Genomic DNA, 21,312 nt, shown 5'->3' on the forward strand with positions numbered 1-21,312 from the left:
ACTACTGGCATCCCCCCACACCTCCAGCAGGGATAGTAACACCTGCACAAGTAGACAACATCAACATGTGATACACTGCCCTGTTACACTGTGTGCTTGATATTACTGGCATCACCCCACACCTCCAGCAGGGACAGTAACACCTGCACAAGTAGACAACATCAACATGTGATACACTGCCCTAGTACACTGTGTGCTTGATATTACTGGCATCCCCCCACACCTCCAGCAGGGACAGTAACACCTGCACAAGTAGACAACATCAACATGTGATACACTGCCCTAGTACACTGTGTGCTTGATATTACTGGCATCACCCCACACCTCCAGCAGGGATAATAGCACATACCCATACTACACCATTGTCAGCCACAAAGTCCAGATACAGTCGAACCCCGTTTACTCGGACACCACATATCCCGAAACCCCGCCTTCCGGACAATTTTTATGTGAAACGAAACTTACGTTCATTAATTGTACTCGCTTAACTGGAACCCATGCTTTCGGACTCGGATGGCGAATTTTCAAACCATTCCTACAGATTTCCATTGAAAAATTATCCAGTTATCCGGAAGGGGAGATACGTGCAACGTGCATGTGTCTGTGTCACGTCACTATCGTTTACCACACGACACGGTGATTTCACTTTCAAGCTATTGGAAAGCATTTGATGTGAATTGATTAATTAGCCATCAAAACACTAGTGATGTGTGTCACTCGAGATTGTTCATTAGGACTTGGCACGTGTGTGAACATCTCATCAGTAGCGAAAACACATGCTAAGTAGGATTAGGTAAACTACACTGTAATCAATTTCATCTAACTTACCACCTTGCGATACATGATTGCGTATGATACGACCTGACAAATGGTAACCTGCGTTCCGCCTTCCATGTATCATTGGTACACTTATATGTTATGATGATTCGCTGTTATTACTATTGACTGTAATATTACTTATTGATATACATACATGAAATTGTTTTGCTTTCATTTAATTTTCACGTTTTGATTGTTTGATCCAGTTGACCAGACGTCTCGCTATCCGGACGATTTTTGAGTGAAACCAAAACGTCCGGATAAACAGGGTTCGACTGTACTCGAACAGGTCAATATAGATGTGGTTTTCTAAATAACAATAACAGCATCCTTAATACCATCAAAGCGACTGGCAAATCACCCACCTCCCAGAAACAAGAACCACTGAGAGCAGTTTTCCACAGACAGACCTATACAGGTGAAACATCAAGACCTCTCAAAATCTGAATGAAAGAGTATCAGACCTTGGTATCCAAACTTGACTCAAAATCAGCCGTATCAGATCACATCAAAAACGACCCCAACCACAGTATCCAGTGGGACAGAGCCTAAACCCTAACAACCGACCTCAAAGACTTTAAACTCAAGAAACTCCAAGAAGCCATCTACATCAAAAGACTGCAGCCATCAACCGTGACCAAGGCTATCACAAACCTCCAGCATACTACCAACTCATCAAAGATCCTCACCAATGCCCTCCACATGTATACATCCTCATCATTGATAGCCCTGCTTATGTATACATCCACATCATTGATAGCCCTGCTTATGCATACATCCTCATCATTGATAGCCCTGCTTATGTATACATCATCATTGATAGCCCTGCTTATGCATATATCCTCATCATTGATAGCCCTGCTTATGTATACATCCTCATCATTGATAGCCCTCCACATGTATACATCCTCATCATTGATAGCCCTGCTTATGTATACATCCACATCATTGATAGCCCTGCTTATGTATACATCCTCATCATTGATAGCCCTCCACATGTATACATCCTCATCATTGATAGCCCTGCTTATGTATACATCCACATCATTGATAGCCCTCCACATGTATACATCCTCATCATTGATAGCCCTGCTTATGTATACATCCACATCATTGATAGCCCTCCACATGTATACATCCTCATCATTGATAGCCCTGCTTATGTATACATCCACATCATTGATAGCCCTGCTTATGTATACATCCTCATCATTGATAGCCCTGCTTATGTATACATCCTCATCATTGATAGCCCTGCTTATGTATACATCCTCATCATTGATAGCCCTGCTTATGTATACATCCTCATCATTGATAGCCCTGCTTATGTATACATCCTCAACATTGATAGCCCTGCTTATGTATACATCCTCATCATTGATAGCCCTGCTTATGTATACATCATCATTGATAGCCCTGCTTATGCATATATCCTCATCATTGATAGCCCTGCTTATGTATACATCCTCATCATTGATAGCCCTGCTTATGTATACATCCTCATCATTGATAGCCCTGCTTATGTATACATCCTCATCATTGATAGCCCTGCTTATGCATACATCCTCATCATTGATAGCCCTGCTTATGTATACATCCTCATCATTGATAGCCCTGCTTATGTATGCATCCTCATCATTGATAGCTGTGCTTATGTATGCCAGACTTTCCCTTGTGTATATTTCAGGCTTCATTTGTTATGCTTTTATAAGCCCATGTGTTGTAGTAGTGTGTGGCTTCCTATTTCCTAGAGTACGGTACAAACATTTCCTCTTACTTGCATTGTATATATGCTCCCTTTCCTCCTACTGTTCATCACTAGCCTGGTAACGGTGTTAGAACCTACACCAAAACATTGCTCTCATAGCAATAGAGAAGTCTGTCATCCATATATTGTCATCCTTACTCACTGCCCAAACTTCTAAATGCCTCCCAAATAAGTTAATATACATGTTTTATCAACATCTGTGGAAAATATAAATACATGTATTGCAAGTCATGCAAGGCTTTTAAGGCCACTGCTCTGGAAATGTGGACAACTATCATTTCCCGCCTGAGTTTAAATTCTTTTTAATGGATATTAAAAAACATAATTGTCAAATATGCCTTGCAATAAAAAAACACCAATTCTCAATAAGTCCTGTCTGTTTGCCATATTTGGTAATGATTGTAAGAACTTGAACTTGTAGCATATTATGAACATACCCTTGAAGCACCTGGTTACAATACCAAAACCTGCAGGTGGGAAAGCAATGAAAAGTTGACCAAGAGAAATCACATGGTAAAACCAACCATTCAGTAAAAATGTCAAAACAAACACTGGCAAACATTTCCTACAACTGATAGGCAAACACTTCCCCCAAGAAAGCAAGCTTCCAAGACCTTCAACAGATCATCGGTTAAAATAACTACAGCTGCATGAAAAACATTCAACTGACAATCAAGGTGCCTAACAAAGCAGTACTGACAACAGCAAGCCAAACGCCAACCACGAAGAAATGCAACTGCAGGTAAACTGCTCGCTTAACGGTAAATGCCTGATGAATGACGTCATCTGCAAAGCCACTGTAACTACTCATGTGAACACCATGTCATACATAGGGCTAGCAAGTGTGGCTTTCAAACTGAGATACCACAACCACACAAAATCCTTCAGAAATGAACACTACGAAAAAGTAACAGAATTATCCAAATATATCTGGCAAATTAAAATAATAATGAAATGGAACATTTTATAGCAATCAAACACAAGTAAGCGAGACACAGGATTATGTAACCTCTGTATTGAAGAGAAGCTGGAAATTCTCAAGATTAACAAAAGGACTGAAAGACTTTCAACCTGTCAGAATGGACCACAAACAAACCAAGAGAGAGGAAAAAATAGTTCCAAGCAACTTGATTTCAATTTGTCTGATGATTGCTTCACAAAACACTTGTTTTTGTGTGTGCATGAAACTCTGAGTAACCAACTTGAAAAATCCAGTGTACCAAACATACATATACATATGTGATATGTATACCTTTAAATAGAGTTTCCGTCTTGTATGTGAGATTGCCAGGTAGCCTATGATATTCTGCACTACAAGAATCTGAAAAACAAAAATTTGTGGTAAGATCACAGTCTAAGTAAGCTTAGTCTCAGAGTTATTGGTTACGTTCCTACAGTGAGTCTAACAAAACCTAGTAGGAGGTTGCGCTATGCAACCATTGAGCAACCTATGACCGTCCAATCAAATGTAAGATGGCTAAATGGATTTAACCAATTGGACAACAGCTACTATGTAGGGTCACCCCTGTCACTGATACTTATCTCTCAACAAACAAAAATAGCTTTTGGAATCATTCAGGTACAAACTTTTTTGAGGGTAAAAGTTCAAAAGGTATGAACAAATGTCAAATTTTGTAATTCAGTAAGCAGTACTGTGATTAGTCAATCTCAAAAGATAAGTCATATGACATATGACTAGGGTTTGTTAGACTCAGTGCAGGAGCATAAACAAATAACACTATGTTTACTTCTGGGTAAACTCATGATAACGTATACTGAGTCAAAAAAGAGACTTCACATTGTTTCTTCAGGGCACTATAAAAGAACAAGAGATGGTGAGATGGTTAAATTGTTATTATTTCATTGCTGAGATCTGTGTGATGTACTCTAAACACTGACAGTGCCACAACCAGTTTCAATTCTTGAGGCCAATGGAAACATGTGCAAATGAAGAAAACTACGATGCAAAGATCACATGATCAACTGCACGTGTAAAACCTTTTTTGGCACTACCGTCATTTGCATGACGAATGGATGGGTTTGAGCAGGTTTTGCTAACGTTTTTCTAGAGTCAAAAAATAGGGATCCCATTTTGGATACACAGATTTATTTTGTGAAGTTTTTTTTTTGACTCAGTGTATTTTAAGTGAAAGTACAGACCGTGAGGTATGACATGTAAATATGAGAGAACAGACAGTTGGCAGTGTTAAAGTATGAATGTAAGAAGGAAAGTCGTGCATGGACACATCTGTCTGATCTGTAAGAAGGGTGGTGATGCATGGACACATCTGTCTGATCTGTAAGAAGGGTGGTGATGCATGGACACATCTGTCTGATCTGTAAGAAGGGTGGTGATGGATGGACACATCTGTCTGATCTGTAAGAAGGGTGGTGATGCATGGACACATCTGTCTGATCTGTAAGAAGGGTGGTGATGGATGGACACATCTGTCTGATCTGTAAGAAGTGTGGTGATGCTTGGACACATCTGTCTGATCTGTAAGAAGGGTGGTGATGGATGGACACATCTGTCTGATCTGTAAGAAGGGTGGTGATGGATGGACACATCTGTCTGATCTGTAAGTAGGATGGCAGGGTGTGATTTAGCTATTACCAGGTTGCACTCTTGCAAGCTACTTTTAGCTGGTGCAAGTAACAAGGAACACATGTTCGATAGAGCAATAAAAACATACCAAGGAATCTGTAAATGAAAATTATTTCTGACAGTGCTTCTATCACTTCTGGAGAAAACGCAAAGCAAATGCCACTAAACAGATTCTTTAAATCTGTGACTACAAGTTCGAATAGTGTTTATAACAGTTGAATTTCTGACACTCATGGCCCACTGACATTGACAAGCAGGGACATGCGGCTGATAAAGTTCTGAAACTTAAACATGACAATCCTGCAGATGATTTACTGGATCTGAAAAAGGGGAAATGTTATAAATTTAGAGGGAATGGAAAGTGAAAAGGGGCCGGTTGTATTTACATGAAACTGAAAATGCTATGTATTGTTGACTTTGTCAAACATTTGACAAGAGTGGCAAACCAAATTCATTTAGAAGTGCTTGTAAATCCCTTCGACTGCACGAAATTAAAACACATGAAACCACTTTGACACATAACAGAAGTGAAGCAAGTGAAATTGCTTCTGTATGTGCAAAAAGAACTGCTTCTGTCTTACCTCTTGAACACTCTGTAATGAAAATATACTCTCAGAACACAAATATTTTGAAAACATTGTTCACTGTTTCATACAGACTTGCTAAAAATGAAAGACCCTATAAAGATTTTCCACAGGTATTGGAATTAATGTCTGTCACAGGAACTGATGCTGGACAAAATTATTCAACAGACAAAAAGGCAAGGGAATTTGAGTTTCACTGAACAAAGTAACAGCAGTGTGACTGAAGTGGAGTATCCCAGAGCAACCAGTCACTTTAAAGGTAAAAGAAGTCCAGAAGGTGAAACTGGAAGTGCTGTGTCAGATGCACATTGTGTAGTCCAGAAGGTGAAACTGAAAGTGCTGTGTCAGATGCACATTGTGTAGTCCAGGAGGTGAAACTGAAAGTGCTGTGTCAGATGCACATTGTGTAGTCCAGAAGGTGAAACTGAAAGTGCTGTGTCAGATGCACATTGTGTAGTCCAGGAGGTGAAACTGAAAGTGCTGTATCAGATGCACATTGTGTAGACCAGATGATGAAGGGGAATCTTGTGGAAAGATTTGATGTAGAGCATGAGGTATGTGGGGCATCTTAAGTCTTAAACCCAGAGAGGTGGCCAGACAATGCAGACATGATCAACACTTATGGTGATGATGAGATCAAGGTGTTATTTCTGCACTTTGAGAGATCACTTACTTCGAAGGGATATAATTTGGCAAACACTATGTTTCACTTGACATCTATGAAGAAACAAGTTCTTAGGATTTTCAGAACTGAAGGGCCTCTTGATTTCATCACTCTGTGGGAAAGGATTGGAAGAAGCAATGACACCAAAGGCGACCACAAGGACATTCTTTCCCTGCCTGTGAAATCTTCTCAATGTGAGAGGGGTTTCTCTTTAATGAAGACAGTCACACACAGGCATCCAAGATCTTGTCGAAAAGATTTTCATGATCTCAGATCTGAAACTGAGGATTTTGCCTGGGACAGCCATGAAATTGATGATGAACTGTGAAGAGATAGACAATTTCTTTAGATCTTTTAGATTTGGTAAGATATAGTCTGGTTCATAATTATTGAGAATTTTTCTTCTTACTTTGAGCTATCCTAACACCTCAACTGATTCACTGATACTTAAAACTAAGTAATGGTATAAGGGAGGTAACTCATCTTGGCCTACTGAGTATAGTACAATTAGAGTTACCTCCCCTGAATTTGTAGCAGACGTCATTTTCCTCAGCACTGTCAACAATGTCTGCTGAAGATAAAAGAAGGTTGATTTTTGAGTTGTGTAATCAAGGAATTGATGATGTAAATACATTGGCAGAGAGAACAGGAACTCCTCTTTCTACTGTGTATAGGATTAGGAAGAATTTTAAAGAGGGAAAGGATTTTGGGCACCAGAAAGGAGAAGGGAGACCCAGAAAATTGGACTTCTCAGATCGCGTCCGGTTGGGAATTTTAGCGTCTAAAAAGCAAAGGGCAAGCATCTCAAACATCAGGTATGAAATGATAGAAAGGGGATCAACAGTTGTATCAAAATCTACAGTTAGAAGAAATTTGATTGATCTTGGATGGGAGAAAAAGACTGGAATTCCTTCTCCTCTCATGAAACAAGAACATAAAGACAGGCGTGTTGAGTGGTGTTTGGCACATGAAAACTTTGACTGGGAAAATGTGATTTTTACTGATGAAAGCTCAATATGGGTATATCCCAATAATGTGAAAATATGGACAAAGTCTGCGTCAGCACCGTTGTATCGACGACCTAAATACAGCCCAAAGTTCCATGTATGGGGAGGGATATCCTTATTAGGAACGACCCCCCAGTGTGTGTTTGAGGGAAATCTGACAAGTCAACGCTACACTAACATATTAGATAATTTTCTCCTTCCAAGTGCACATGTGTTTTATGGAAATGACTGGATTTTGCAGCAAAATAATGATCCTAAACACACCGCAAAACATGCCAAGCGGTGGTTTCAGGAGAAAAATGTGACTGCATTACCATTTCCTGCATATAGTCCTGACTTAAATCCCATTGAGAACATTTGGGGGATGATGAAGGAATGTGTGAATCAAAAGGGGTTGACAAAAATTGAAGACATGAAGAGAGAAGTGGTCCGATACTGGGACAGCATAACTCACGAGACACTAACCTCTCTGACAGGAAGTATGCCTACCCGTCTTAGACTGTGCCGTGAAGCTCAAGGAGACTTGATAAAATATTAAATTGTTACCTACACAACATGAAAAGGTCAGTTCACTTTCACAATACATTCAATTTTATCTGATTTGTTCTCGTTTAATAATATGAAATGCTTTAGCTATTCTCAATAATTTTGAACCATACTGTATCATTTGTCTTATCTTATAATGTTTTAGGTGCTACAAGTATTTTGAAAATGCAATCAAAATTATACATCACATTGCACCTGCTGCAAGCTATTCAAAACAAACTAAATCGCACCCTGGATGGTGCTACATGGACACATCTGGTTGATCTGTAAGAAGGATGGTGATGCATGGACACGTCTGCCTGATTTGTAGAAAAAAGGTGATGCATGGACACATCTTTCTGATCTGTAAGAAGGATATCCTGCATGGATACATCAAGAAAGAAGGTGAGCGAGTGAGTGAGTTTAGTTTTACGCAACACTCAGCAATATTCCAGGTAATGGCGTCAGTCTGTAAATAATTGAATCAGGACCAGGCAATCCAGTGATCAACAACATGAACATAGATCTACGCAATTGGGAACCGATGACATGTGTCAACCAAGTCAGTGAGCCTGACCATCCAATCTGTTAGTCACCTCTTACAAGAAGCATAGTCACCTTTTGTGGCAAGCTTGTGTTGCTGAAGGCCTATTCTACCCTGGAAGGATGAATGGAGATATGTGTCTGATCTATAAGAAGGAAGGTGATGCATAGACACATCAATCTAGTCTGTAGGAGGGAAGATGATGCACTGGCATACCTGGCTAAAGTGTCTGTGAAATAGTAACTTTGTACACAGCAAATTCTGTATAGAGAGGTTCTTCATAATGCTATCACCAAGAAACTTCCCAGCAACACCATACCTGAAAGGAAAATTCTGAAGCTTCAACACTATGTCCCACATAATCATTGTGCTTACATACTACAGGTTATAAAATATCTGTCTCTGCAGGTTAGTGCTTAAACGTACTCAGTTCATCCAGCTGTGATTCTATTCTCTTGGGAGTCTCAACAATAATGGCAAGCCATGAGAAGAAATTTAAATCATTATTTAAATCTAAACTTCTGATTCCTCCCAAAATCAAATGTAATACACACTAAGGTAGATGTTTGAGGAAGCTAGTCCTACATACTAAGGTAGATGTTTGAGGAAGGGAGTCCTACATACTAAGGTGGTTGTTTCAGGAAGGGAGTCCGAAACATCAAGGTAGTTGTTTCAGGAAAAGGGTCATACTTACCAAGGTAGTTGTTTAAGAAAGGGATTCCTATATACCAAGGTAGTTGTTTCAGAAAGGGAGTCATACATACCAAGGTAGTTGTTTCAGAAAGGGATTCCTGTATACCAAGGTGGTTGTTTCAGAAAGGGAGTCCTACATACAAAGATGGTGGTTCAGGAAGGGAGTCCTACATACTAAGGTGGTTGTATCAGGAAGGGAGTCCTACATATCAAAGTAATTGCTTCAGGAAGGGAGTCGTTCATATCAAGGTGGCTGTTTCAGGAAGGGAGTCCTACATACCAAGGTAGTTGTTTCAGGAAGGGAGTGAGCACACTTTCTAAACATCGTGTTGGAACCCCAGTGATGATTCGCTCACACACCCGGCACCAGATGTAATCTGACTGTACTTTGGGGTAAAGCAGTGGCAGCAAGTATGTCCAAACATGGTCTGAAAACATAAGGAGTTAAGATGAAGCAACAGCAAGATATTACCCTACCACTGTGCCAGTGCCAACACTACAGACAGCTTCATTACCTAGTTGGTTGGACACTGCAATAAAAGAAGCATACTGATATGAAGCTCACATCATTGTCTGTATACTGACACTTGCTCCACGACACTGATTCCACGACACTGGATCTTGATATTCTATATCATCTTCAGTTCCACTGTTGACAGGTATATTTGTCCCCAGTTAGATATCCCTGAAATCCCCTCATATTTCAACTCTTCCCACCTGCATGCCCTGCAAGGGCCAGTCTCCCCAGCACCTTGCTGACAAACTCCAGGGAACAATCACTACCAGCAACAAGACATTCTCGAGCCTTTTCCAATGTCCTGTAGATGTCTTCACACACCAAGGGCACGTAACTTTGAGGGTAGAACATTTCACTGGAACATATCAGAAACAGAAATCTTCTCTGTTGATAAATACATCAAATGGACATGTCCTGCCTTCCTCAATTCCTCAATGATAAAGTCTAAACATACTACCATGTACTTTCAAAACCACAACTGCAGACCATCGTCTCAACATAATCAAGATGACTACTAGCTTTAAGCAATGATCAGTATCAGTAAGAGGCAAAAAACAATACAAGATGAGAAAGTCACTAACCTTGGTTGGACAGGGTACCAACATGAGACTTGTTTTATTTTTTTGTTGTTGTTTAACACCACATTCAGCAGTATTCCAGTTATAGGGTGGCAGCAATATGTCTGTAAATTACTGAGTCTCGTCCAGACGATCCACTTATCAACAGCATGAGCACTGATCTATGCAAGAGAGATATGTTGACATGTGCAACCAAGTCAGCATGGCTGACCACCTGATAGCTTTAGTCACCTCTTAATAAGCATGGGTTGCTAAAGACAAATTCTGACCAAGACCAACATTGGATGTCAAATTCAATTTGACATCAACGGGAAGAATCAACTGGTCGGACAAAAGTTGATTTCTTTTGTTCATGATGCATGCCTGAGCTTGTTTCTGTCACTGTAGCAATCACTGCACATGCACAATGAAATGGCTTAGAGAAAGTGCAATCTGGCGAGCAAGTGCAATTTGGCTGGTGTGGGGATCCCTCTCACTTAACTGTAAACATGGTAAACTTCATCTAGTGATGATCACACAAAATCTATCTTTATTGGTTAAGAGATGTTAAAATTGCCAATAAATCAGTGAACTAAAATGTGTGACACGGACCCTGTTTCCTTCTGTAGTTTGTTGGTGACAGTTTCTGGCAGGGACACAATGGTAGTTGTCAGCTGATCCTGAAGCTGCAGGTCATTATATTCAGGCAGAGGGAGTAGTGACTGTTCCCAGAATATCTCCGCCAGCTTATGTTCTGTCAGCAATGTTTCCAACAAAGACACACACCTATGAAGTTTAAAACCAAGCCTGAAAAAGGAAAGAACTAACTCAAAACAAGCATCTTGTTTACAAACAAAAGCATTTCAGTGCATAGGCTGAGCTCTGTCATCTGATAGTTGCAGTCTCATTGGATACAGTGGCCCTCTATTCCACCTTTCTAACACTGATAAGTTGATACAGTCTTTTTGGAGGTGCCACACACATATACTGACATTGATTTGCTTGCTCCAGTTGATCTGTTACAACATAGCCTCTGTAATTTGTCTCTGGTATGACAAATTGATAGTGGATTTTCTGTTGCAGACATGCATATATCTTTGTCAATGTCATCTGTATGAAATTTCATTTCAGTATATTTTCTTGCAAGAATGTTTACTTTCACAATTCAGAAATGTAATAAAGTCGTGTAGTCATTCAAGATTTACTACAGTAAAATGTCTGTCTGATATGTTCATGGATATTGATGGGTTGTTTCTGACACCACATTCTTTGTGTTTGTTGCTGTATGCTGAACTCAGAAAAATATCTGGTAGAGATGGATGATCAAATATAAATAACTCATTCTGAGAAGACAGTCAAGTGACTGACATCATGAGCACTAATACACATTACTGGGATATGACAGCCTGCTTAAAGAAATCATGTGAACTTGACCACCTAATCATGGACATGATACAATAGAATGACAGTTCCAATCATGAAAACGACACAGAATGGAATGAAATCAACCTAGAGTATGTTCCTGTATTCTGATTTTGACTAGGCTACGTTTCTGTATACAGAAACATACCTGGGGTACACACACATCTGTCACCAGTGACCAAAGAGTTGCATTTCATTTCAGTTTTCAAGTGGGCAAACAGTATACCAATATTTACATACACATAAACAATAGCATATAAGAGACATATATTACCCAGATTTAGAAACAGTTGAACACAGAACTGTTATAGCTTGAGTAGCAGGTCCATTCATGAAGATCTTCTCCAACGATTGCACATTTACTTTTGAATATTTGGACACTACTTCAACGGTCAGGGAATTCAACAGGCGACTGCAACATCTCGAATAGTGAAACTGCCGAAAGACACTTCTAGCTCTTGCTAAATCTGAACTAGCAATGCCATCAATGTGTTTTAAGTGCGAAACTTCTCCATCACATACAAATTGTCTAAATTTCGTCAACATTTCGACATAATCATGATTAAATTTGTCACATGACAACCCGTTCTCGATTTCCCGAGCTATACGGCGGACCTCCGACTGCAAAGGCTGTTGTTGCATATTGTCCATTTTTCATAAAACATTTATGAAAGTATTTTCAATCATATAAGTTTGTAAACAGAAGCACATGTTAACATCCGTTTCCGCAAATATTCATAGATATAAACTTCCTTAAAACTATTATATATATTTGAATAAAAACATTTCATGTTTTGCCAACATTTGATATTTGTGTTATTTATATATCATAGAATTACTATACGTACTTAAGTATAAATTTCAAACATGCTATTGGTAAGAAAATGAAGAACAAAACGACAATGCGAGGAAGGGGAAATTTGTGTTGTATATTAGTAGTTTTCGAAGGATTTTATACTACTTCCGTTACACATGCGCACTGTTACCTAGTTACCAGTAGCGGAAGGCAACTGCGGCTAACATTTCCACACATTATTTCAGCGGTTGCTGGTGCTATCGTTTACCTTTCATACCTAGAAAGATGGCAGAACAAACAGAAGAGAAGAAAGCAGACACTGATTCAAAGAGAGTACACACGTATCCTCTCATCAGGGTAAATATCTTGATCTTGAAATTTGGCGCTCTCAATCTTTTGTTGTTTACAAATTTGAAAATGTTTCAGATATTTGGATATTATTGCAGGAATTTGTCACTCTACCAAAGATGATTCGAATTGTCATTTCATTTGCAAGATTTCATCGAAAAGAATTATCTTGTCTTCAAACTATGAAAATGCATCGATTTATGTAACACACTATCTGAATATCCTGTTAAAGGCCTAAACGAAGATATAAATAATAAAAGTAACATTAGAACTCGTCAGTGGGGATTTTAATATATCAACTCTTGATGTGCCATTCTTCTTTGTGATTAACAACAGAATCTGCACCATTTTGTAAGACAATAAATCAGTTTATGAAGTTAAATCTGAAATCCTTTGTAAAACCATGGATACTCAACAAGATCATTGGTATGATCACAACACCCTTGATCTCCTTGGTTGTGGTAGCTGTTGTGATCATGACAAATGTTGTTGTATGCCATAAATTTAACTTTGTTAGCAAAGTGCTCAAGTAAATGTGACAGTTACTGCAGCCAAAGTTGACGTAAACCTATTGTGAGCACAACAAAACCGACAGGTAAAATCAAGGGAGGTAAACCTAGATGTCAAAAGTATTCTGTATTCGACAATGAGAGTATGCATGAGGAAAGTTTAAAAAAACAAATTACTACATGCAAGTTACTGCTGTGCAAAACATTTTGGGATGTCAATTAGAAGTTGTACATGAAATCCTCAAAAACATTGTCAATGAGTTTCAGTTATATAGTCTTATCCAAAGTCTTTTCTTTTTCTGTCATTTCTGCAAACTGAGTAATTGTAGAGACTTTCTCTGGCAGTCATGCTCAGAAGTGATCATATCTTGGCTGGTTGCATTTTAGAGCTGCAACAAATATGCTTTGAGGCGAATACAATATATTTTACAAATGTATAGAAACAAATTCAAACATTCGTTCATGAATACTTTTCAAGAAAATATATTAACAAACACGTAATTGCTGAAATTGAAACATTTAAATGATATTTTGTCTTTAAAACAAAATGAGGCAAATTATGTTACATTTTGAGTGTCTCACTTACATAATTTGATATAAAAAATAGTTCCAAGTGAAATACTCTCTTAAACATATTTGGAAATATTTGATTCCAGTGACTATGAATGATGGATTGAATTCATGAAGTGACATGGTTCTATGCACTGAATACACAAGAGAATCATAACAGGACTAGTTACAACTTACATGAACCAGTGACTCTATCTTATTCTATCACTTGCCCTAACAACATCCTCGTCCCCCTGATTTCGAATATTGTTTGAAAAAATTCCCTTTCCTATTTAACTGTTTTCATTATTTCCATTGGATTCCATTCTATGACCATGTAAAGAATAAAAAAAAAATATTTTCATTTTCATGCTTGAAGAAAGTTCAGAGGCAAAACAAATTTATGATGGTAATTTACAACGGCCAGTTGATGGAGATGATTTACAGATCACTAGCCTGGCACTTTAGCCAGCTTGCCCACCATGCTATTTCATCAAACAGCATCTTCTAAAATACCTATGAAACATCTACGGATTTGTCATTTTTCAAAAAAAAAAAAAGAAAAAAAAGATTTTGATAGACATATGCTTTGAATGATTTCATTCAAATTATGAATGTATGTGATGCATTTTTTGCATATCACCCATGCAGTAAAGAGACAAGTAGTTACAACAATGTCTGTATGTCTGTGTGCCACAAATGTCACATGTCCAGAAGTGTATGTTCCCAATGAAATGCTAAAGTTTGCACCAAGTCATACATACATTGCATGTGCATGTGTACATATATTTTCTGCTCTTTGTTGTACATGCATATTGTGTTTGAAGGATTTAGCTAACTGTGTTGTTCATTGTCTGATTTGAAGCATTCTGATATGAATGATGAAATGAAGACTGAAGCTATGGAGTTATGTGTCACAGCCTGTGAGAAGTTTGCCAGCAATAACGAGGTATGAGCCCAAGTGTAACAGTGTTATTTCCAAAACTTATAGAAGTTATATAAATAGATGAAATCAATAGTTTCAAAAGAAAGTTAAAAAATATACATCCAATTCCATACTTTGTTCTTGTATATATTCTATAATTTGTAAACTGAGTCCCTGGAACACTAATTTGAAGCAAACCACAATGTCAAGGGGTCCTTGACATAATTGTCTTAACTAAGTTACTTTGAAATTTAGTGGAGTCTCTAGATTTAAATATTACACAACAGCAAGCAACAGCTGACCCACCCAGCCCCCAACCCTCCCCTCCCCTTAACACCGAACCCTAGTTCACTTCAGTATCTGATGGTTGTCAGAATATCAGAGTGATCAGAGTGATAGACAACTGTTAACTATAGCATGTATCATACTGATATTATCAACTTTATCCATAACTTGTCGCAGAACGCTGCCAAGATGATCAAGGAGACAATGGACAAGAAGTTTGGTGCCTCCTGGCATGCAGTGGTTGGTGAAGGCCTTGGCTTTGAGATCACCCATGAAGTGAAGAACCTGCTGTATATGTTCTTTGGTGGCAATGTGGCCATTGTAGTGTGGAAGTGTTCCTGAACAGTTGAACAGCTGCTAAACATAACATGGAGCTGGTCATGTTCCTCCAACATGGATCAGTCACGATACATTCTACATCATACATTATCATTCAGTGACCGTGTCACTGGGAATTGTGTTCAGTGTGTAGATAGTGGGAGGGGTGTGAAAGGGTGACATGACTTAATGTGGATGTGAAACAAAGTATGGACAGACATCAAGCGTACTAAGTTCCATTTTTAACTTCTTTATTCAGAGACATGTTGTTTAAATACAATGTAGGTGGATGGTATGTTACTGTTGATGAAACATATTTGGTTCGTTGCAGAGGTAACATTTATGATTTTCTGTACAAATCATATCTGCTAGTTGTACATATTTGATTTAGATATCAATATTATACAATTACTCTGCATTGTTTCCTTGTACAACATCAATGTTGTTGATATGGGTCATCTCTCTTTCAATGTCTGCCAGAAAATATATGTTCCAAATATGAAAGATGTGTTAGAGTCAGGTTTGAAATACAGGAGAACACACATTAGACTAACTGAACACACTATAGTTATTATTATTATTATTTCTTACTTGGCCGTGATACTTTCCATGTCATAAACACTTTGCACATTTTCTTGACCATCTCATTATGACACATTACCTATTGGCAGCCATCTTGCAGCATTATCCTGTGTTGTGCACTTGCCTGCTATGTCATAGCATAGACCAACCTTTGTATGTACCTTGGAGAAGTATCCTTGTATTATTGCAGTATATATGCCGCCTTTACTGTGTTTATATGTGTGTTATACAGTTTCCTATTCCCTTGACGTAAGACCAAGGTTGATATCACTTGAGCTATGCATTTGTACATAGCAGTTTCAGATTTTAGCATTCCATGTACATATGTTACCTTTATTATTACTATTATTGATGAAGTATAATAATAAATGAAATTTTAGGATCCAGACTTGTCTTTAATCCAACTTTGAGCAGAGTGAAAGGGCAAATGGCCTGTATGTTCTTCTGGTATGAGTAATTTTGCAGAGTGTTGTCCCTTTATTGCTGGTCGTCATCGTGGATTCACTGTTTATTATTCCTAGTGTATAGTCCCTAGTGTGTCTTTGCCAGATGTTTCAGTGGTAAACACTGACAAACTACGGCAAAATACACCATATTAAAACTGATAGTCATTCATGTGCCATCTTATGATCATCATATACCATTCAAAAAAAGTAGGGGACATTCCATTTTGTGAGCAGCAAGTGTCAAAGCATATGAGAAAAAGTAATATATATCCATAAAGATGAACATTTTGAAAGGAATTAAATAAATTGTCACATTTTCCCTTAATTTCTCCTCTTCTATTTCCTCCTTAGCTTCATCATTTGCGTTTTATCAATGTATTAAATCCAAAATCCCCTACTTTTGTGAATGGTATATATCAGAATGCATGGACTTTGACCAGTACCCATTTTGTACACCTGGACTGTACTCATCTGCAGTACAGTAAGGTATATCTATACACGTTTATACCAAACTGACGTAGGTTTCTAGATGTTTAATCCATAATTCCAAATAAATTGTAAATAGCACCCCCGTCCCACCCCTCAAGCTGCTGTCACACAGACAGACAGACAGACAGACACACACACATACACACACACACACACACACACACACACACACACACACACACACACACACACACACACACAGAAAGAAAAAGTAAAATTTAAATATAAACTTCAATTCCCACTTTTTATTTGAGCTCAGTATAAAAATGGTCATATTAATAAATTCTTATTTGTATTTTCAAGGGTTGTAAACACATAATAGCATGAACAAGTCTTAAATAATGCTTTACGACAATGCAAGAAGGAAGATAACCCCAACCTCATACATAATGTATTCGCAGATAATCCCATAAACAGATAAATACATCTGGAATCTGGGCACAAGAAACATGAATGATGTGATTAAATTAAATGAAATATTCTAAGATGCATTATTTACAGACGAACACACCACAGGATACATGTTAAGTTCTGTTACTGATGACTGGATTAATATTTCATTCAGATTCGCATGGACTTGGCTTTCTACAAAGACTATGGTATGGTTAAACGGTTTTAGATGATCTTGATTCAATCATTCTCACATGAGATAATAGTTACATATGGTTGTAACCGTGAACTGATACAGGACTATTTAGATAAGACTTATGTACAACTCTAACGATGCCTTGTATATCGGTGATATATCAAACAGACAGGACGTTTCTTTAACAGTGTGATTATATTGGTCTGGATATATCCGATCAATTGGATGGGACCGGATAATGGTGACAAATCGTTCAGTACTGGATTTTCGGACCCGAATAAGGAAATGTCATTGCAAGTCGTGTGTAAAGAATATCCTTGAAACGACAGCAGAGGTATGTCTGAGCATCGGATTCAACACAACAGAGATAGGTTCACCGGGTGAGGGATGGGTGTATTTTACCCAGATTGTTCACAGCCAATATCTTGTGTCATCCGTATTTGTCTGTGTTGTACCCAGCAGCTCAAGGAACAAGTCAGGGCCCTGGGTGTTGTGCATGGAAATGCACTGGCGGAAAAAGGCGAATGCCGTCCCATATATGCTTTCCCACCCATTCAAGGCCTCTCTTGGTTCGTTCAAGTTGGCACTAACGTGATCAATATCAGCATTTCCGTCCGATACCCACGTCGACCTGATAGCAGCAATGGGGTACGTTGACCGGTCTCTGGTATAGTTAGCGTTTTTTACATGGAGTTCTGTGTCATCACCTTTAGAGTTGATCTCCAGGTCCACCACACTTGAATCAACATAATCCAGATGAAACTTCAAGGAATAAGGGTCAACAATAACGGTGGATATTGGGGCGTAAGGACGGCTGTCCGTTGTGTTGAACTGACCAATGACGACAGAGGATCCAAACGGTACATGATTGACGCCGTAAGGAACAAAGGCATTAATGTTAGCGAGTCCGTCCTCATATAACTGGAAAATCTCGTTAAAACCTTCTGTCCAGCGAATAGCCCTTGACACGCTTATTTTTGTTATCTTGTCCCATGTGACTTCCGAATTGACCATTTTGACTGTCATTGCACGAGGTGCGCGCCACCATTGGTCCTCGACCACTCCGACAACCTTAGTTTCATCGTCCTCGTAGATAACAATGTTCTTGTCGGGGATCTTTTCTTTGCGTACGAGTTTGAGGTTGTCTATCACTGCTGTTACACCTGGTGGAGTCATGATTGTGAGGTTGACGTAGTTCTGGTCATCCGGAACCCAGGTGAATTCCGGTATTTCCCATGTGTAGAACTCGCCATCATTGGACGTTGGTCGAACCATTGTCAGCTTACCAGCACGAGAGCTATGGCCAAGCAGGATAGAAAATAGTGTCTTTGATTCCTGGAACTTCAAGATGAGAGTTGAAGCAACATCTACATCAGATTGTCGGGAGAAGGATTTATCCAGGTTGAACTGGAAATTCACTGTGGTGAATTTGGCAGTATTATCTCCTCCAAATGTCATTCGAGCATTACTCACGACCCGTGGGATTTCACTCGGAAGAACTCGGAAGTTCCGAAATTCCCAGATAATGTCTGACACAGGCTCACAACCCGTGCTGTCTTTCTTCTTGTCGTTGAGGAGTGTCCTGTATCTCGGCGGTGTTGCTGTCAGGCGGTATTCTGTGATGCTTTCATGGAACAGATGATAGTTGATGTTTCTGTCTTGAGCACAAAACGTGTTATGGCTCCTCTGAACCAACTCACCCGAAGGAATGTCGTCTATTGATTTGATGGCAGAATACTTGATAGATGCATCACAGTGGGCCGTGCAGCGGAAGAAATCGTCTTTAAGAGAATCGTCGTCGACTATGAGAATCAGTGAGTCAATTTCAATACCATAGGTGTCCGTGGACCGGAAAGAGAGCGTCACGACGTGTCTGCCAGGCCAAAGCGTTCGCTGTTTCCCAATATGACCGCTATAGTGGTACTTGTTCCAGTTGAAGCCGAAATTGGAGTTGCTGTATGACGAGAAAGATCCCAGATACTCGCCGTCCATGGCGACATCCACAATATCTTTATCGCCGTCGTTGGAAAAGCGGATGTTGGCAAGCGTGACTGATGTGTTTTTTCTGAGACAGAAATCCACTCTCAGAATGTCACCTGTGTGGAACGGCGATGACCTCATGGCCGAGGCTTGGGTTCGGAAAATAGATTCGCGCTCCTTGGCAACGGTTTCTGCCTCTATGATGAAAGGCCGGGCGACGGCTGGCGCCAACAGAACCAGGGTGCAAATGAACAGGTGCAGATACATTGTCAGTCTTGCTTTATCCATCTCGAAATTGTCTTAAAGCGTTTTGGTCTATGGATTAAATTGATTTAATCCAACTTTTCAAAGTCAGTGTTAATACTTAAAGACGAATGAATCTGGAAGATCCCCAGTGTGTTAACTGTCAGTCTCACGGAGGAAGCTTCTATAATTACACAGACCAAGCACTGAACAATTCCTTCTGATGACGCTCTCTGATTTCTTTGCTTAAATAGTTGATAACATTGTCACGGTGACCGCACATTGGCCACAAGATTGCGGAAATGAGCGCACACATTTACGCAAGCCTGTCACCTGTGATCTAGTATAGGGGAGGGTGCGGACGGAGCCTTCGCCCCCCTGGTATCTGGAACAATGTGGGAGAGATACACACAAAGGGGACATCCATCACAGGCAGTAGGCCACGCCCACTAACTTCTGACGTTGTCAGATTGTCTTGTATCATCAAGATGACATTTTCCCTTTTTGTAATCCACACTCGCTACATTTTGAAGGCAGACGGTCGTGTTAACGCACAAGCGATGGCGGTTTCGTTTCATATATGTTCAGCCTCGTCCGTATGTGAGAACTCCTGATTCACATTATGTTCATGATGGAACGTCATATATCATACCTATGTCATATTGTCTGTTATGTGTAGGTCACACTCGAAATAAACACACACCAGTTATGAATGTGAATTATCATCACTTATGTGTATAGCCTTGTGAGAACAAACCTAACATAAAAATGCCACCAGTTTAGTAGCCAAGGAAGTAGTACACCCGTAGCGAAGTACGTAGATTACTTATGCGAGTGTTTTAACGCTCTGTGGTCTTACCAAATGCAATGTTGTACGTGAAAGAGATATTTAATGTCCCCCTTGTCCTTGAATGTGTTGTTATTTGGTGTCATTTCCTTTACTTCCTCTGATACAAAAATCAACACTTTCTCCTTCCTCTATTAACTTACTGAGTGAGTTCAGTTTTACGCCGCACCCAGCAATATTCTAGCGGTCAGTAAATAATCGAGTCTGGACCAGACAATCCAGTGATCAAGAACATGAGCATCGATCCGGGCAATTGTGAACCGATGTGTCAACCAAGTCAGAAAGCCTGACCACCCGATACCGTAAGTCGCCTCTTACGACAAGCATAGTCGCCTTTTGCTTTTGATGGCAAGCATGGGTTGCTGAAGGCCTATTCTACCCCGGGACCATCACGGGTCATTAACATACTCATACTCATGTATATATACTAATAACATTGTACACAAGAAATATATATACAGTGTTGAGTGTTAAACAGAAATCACTTCTCCCTGAAGATACACGATTGAAACATGTAGGAGACGATCCGTGTATATATATAAATGCACTAAGGCATCTTCAATGGTCTTGACAGATAAAAGCAAAACATCGGATTCCTCATAGTTTCTCACTTTTTAAAAATGAACTTGGAGGTGGTGTAATATTTTAATGTTTTTCACTTTCAAGAATATAGAAGACGGGTGTGTTGACGAATTTTAGCTAGG

At 39.3% G+C, this 21,312-nt stretch overlaps 3 protein-coding genes across 3 annotated transcripts in view; 1 reads left to right on the forward strand and 2 right to left on the reverse strand.

Moving 5' to 3' along the window:
• Positions 1–12,456, reverse strand: part of LOC137284153 (telomere length regulation protein TEL2 homolog) — a 99,864-nt gene extending 87,408 nt beyond the window's left edge. The window contains exons 1-6 of the mRNA XM_067815844.1: positions 11,980–12,456; positions 10,896–11,090; positions 9,927–10,081; positions 9,490–9,637; positions 8,733–8,835; positions 3,840–3,908 (exon numbers count right to left, since the gene is read on the reverse strand). Coding sequence (XP_067671945.1) covers positions 3,840–3,908; positions 8,733–8,835; positions 9,490–9,637; positions 9,927–10,081; positions 10,896–11,090; positions 11,980–12,356 — 1,047 coding nt within the window. The 5' untranslated portion in view covers positions 12,357–12,456. The remainder of the gene's footprint in view (positions 1–3,839; positions 3,909–8,732; positions 8,836–9,489; positions 9,638–9,926; positions 10,082–10,895; positions 11,091–11,979) is intronic.
• A 216-nt stretch (positions 12,457–12,672) lies between these two features.
• Positions 12,673–16,403, forward strand: LOC137284571 (dynein axonemal light chain 4-like). The gene is made up of 3 exons (XM_067816421.1): positions 12,673–12,858; positions 14,773–14,856; positions 15,295–16,403. The coding sequence occupies exons 1-3, from the start codon at positions 12,787–12,789 to the stop codon at positions 15,457–15,459; spliced, it is 321 nt and encodes a 106-aa protein (XP_067672522.1). The 5' UTR covers positions 12,673–12,786; the 3' UTR covers positions 15,460–16,403.
• A 774-nt stretch (positions 16,404–17,177) lies between these two features.
• Positions 17,178–20,041, reverse strand: LOC137284134 (uncharacterized). Its single transcript, XM_067815819.1, has one exon. It carries the CDS (start codon positions 19,804–19,806, stop codon positions 17,950–17,952), a length of 1,857 nt encoding a protein of 618 aa, XP_067671920.1. The 5' UTR covers positions 19,807–20,041; the 3' UTR covers positions 17,178–17,949.
• Positions 20,042–21,312: the final 1,271 nt, after the last annotated feature.

Source organism: Haliotis asinina, chromosome 5, assembly GCF_037392515.1.
Source record: "Haliotis asinina isolate JCU_RB_2024 chromosome 5, JCU_Hal_asi_v2, whole genome shotgun sequence".
In the NCBI taxonomy this organism is placed as follows: Eukaryota; Metazoa; Mollusca; class Gastropoda; order Lepetellida; family Haliotidae; genus Haliotis; species Haliotis asinina.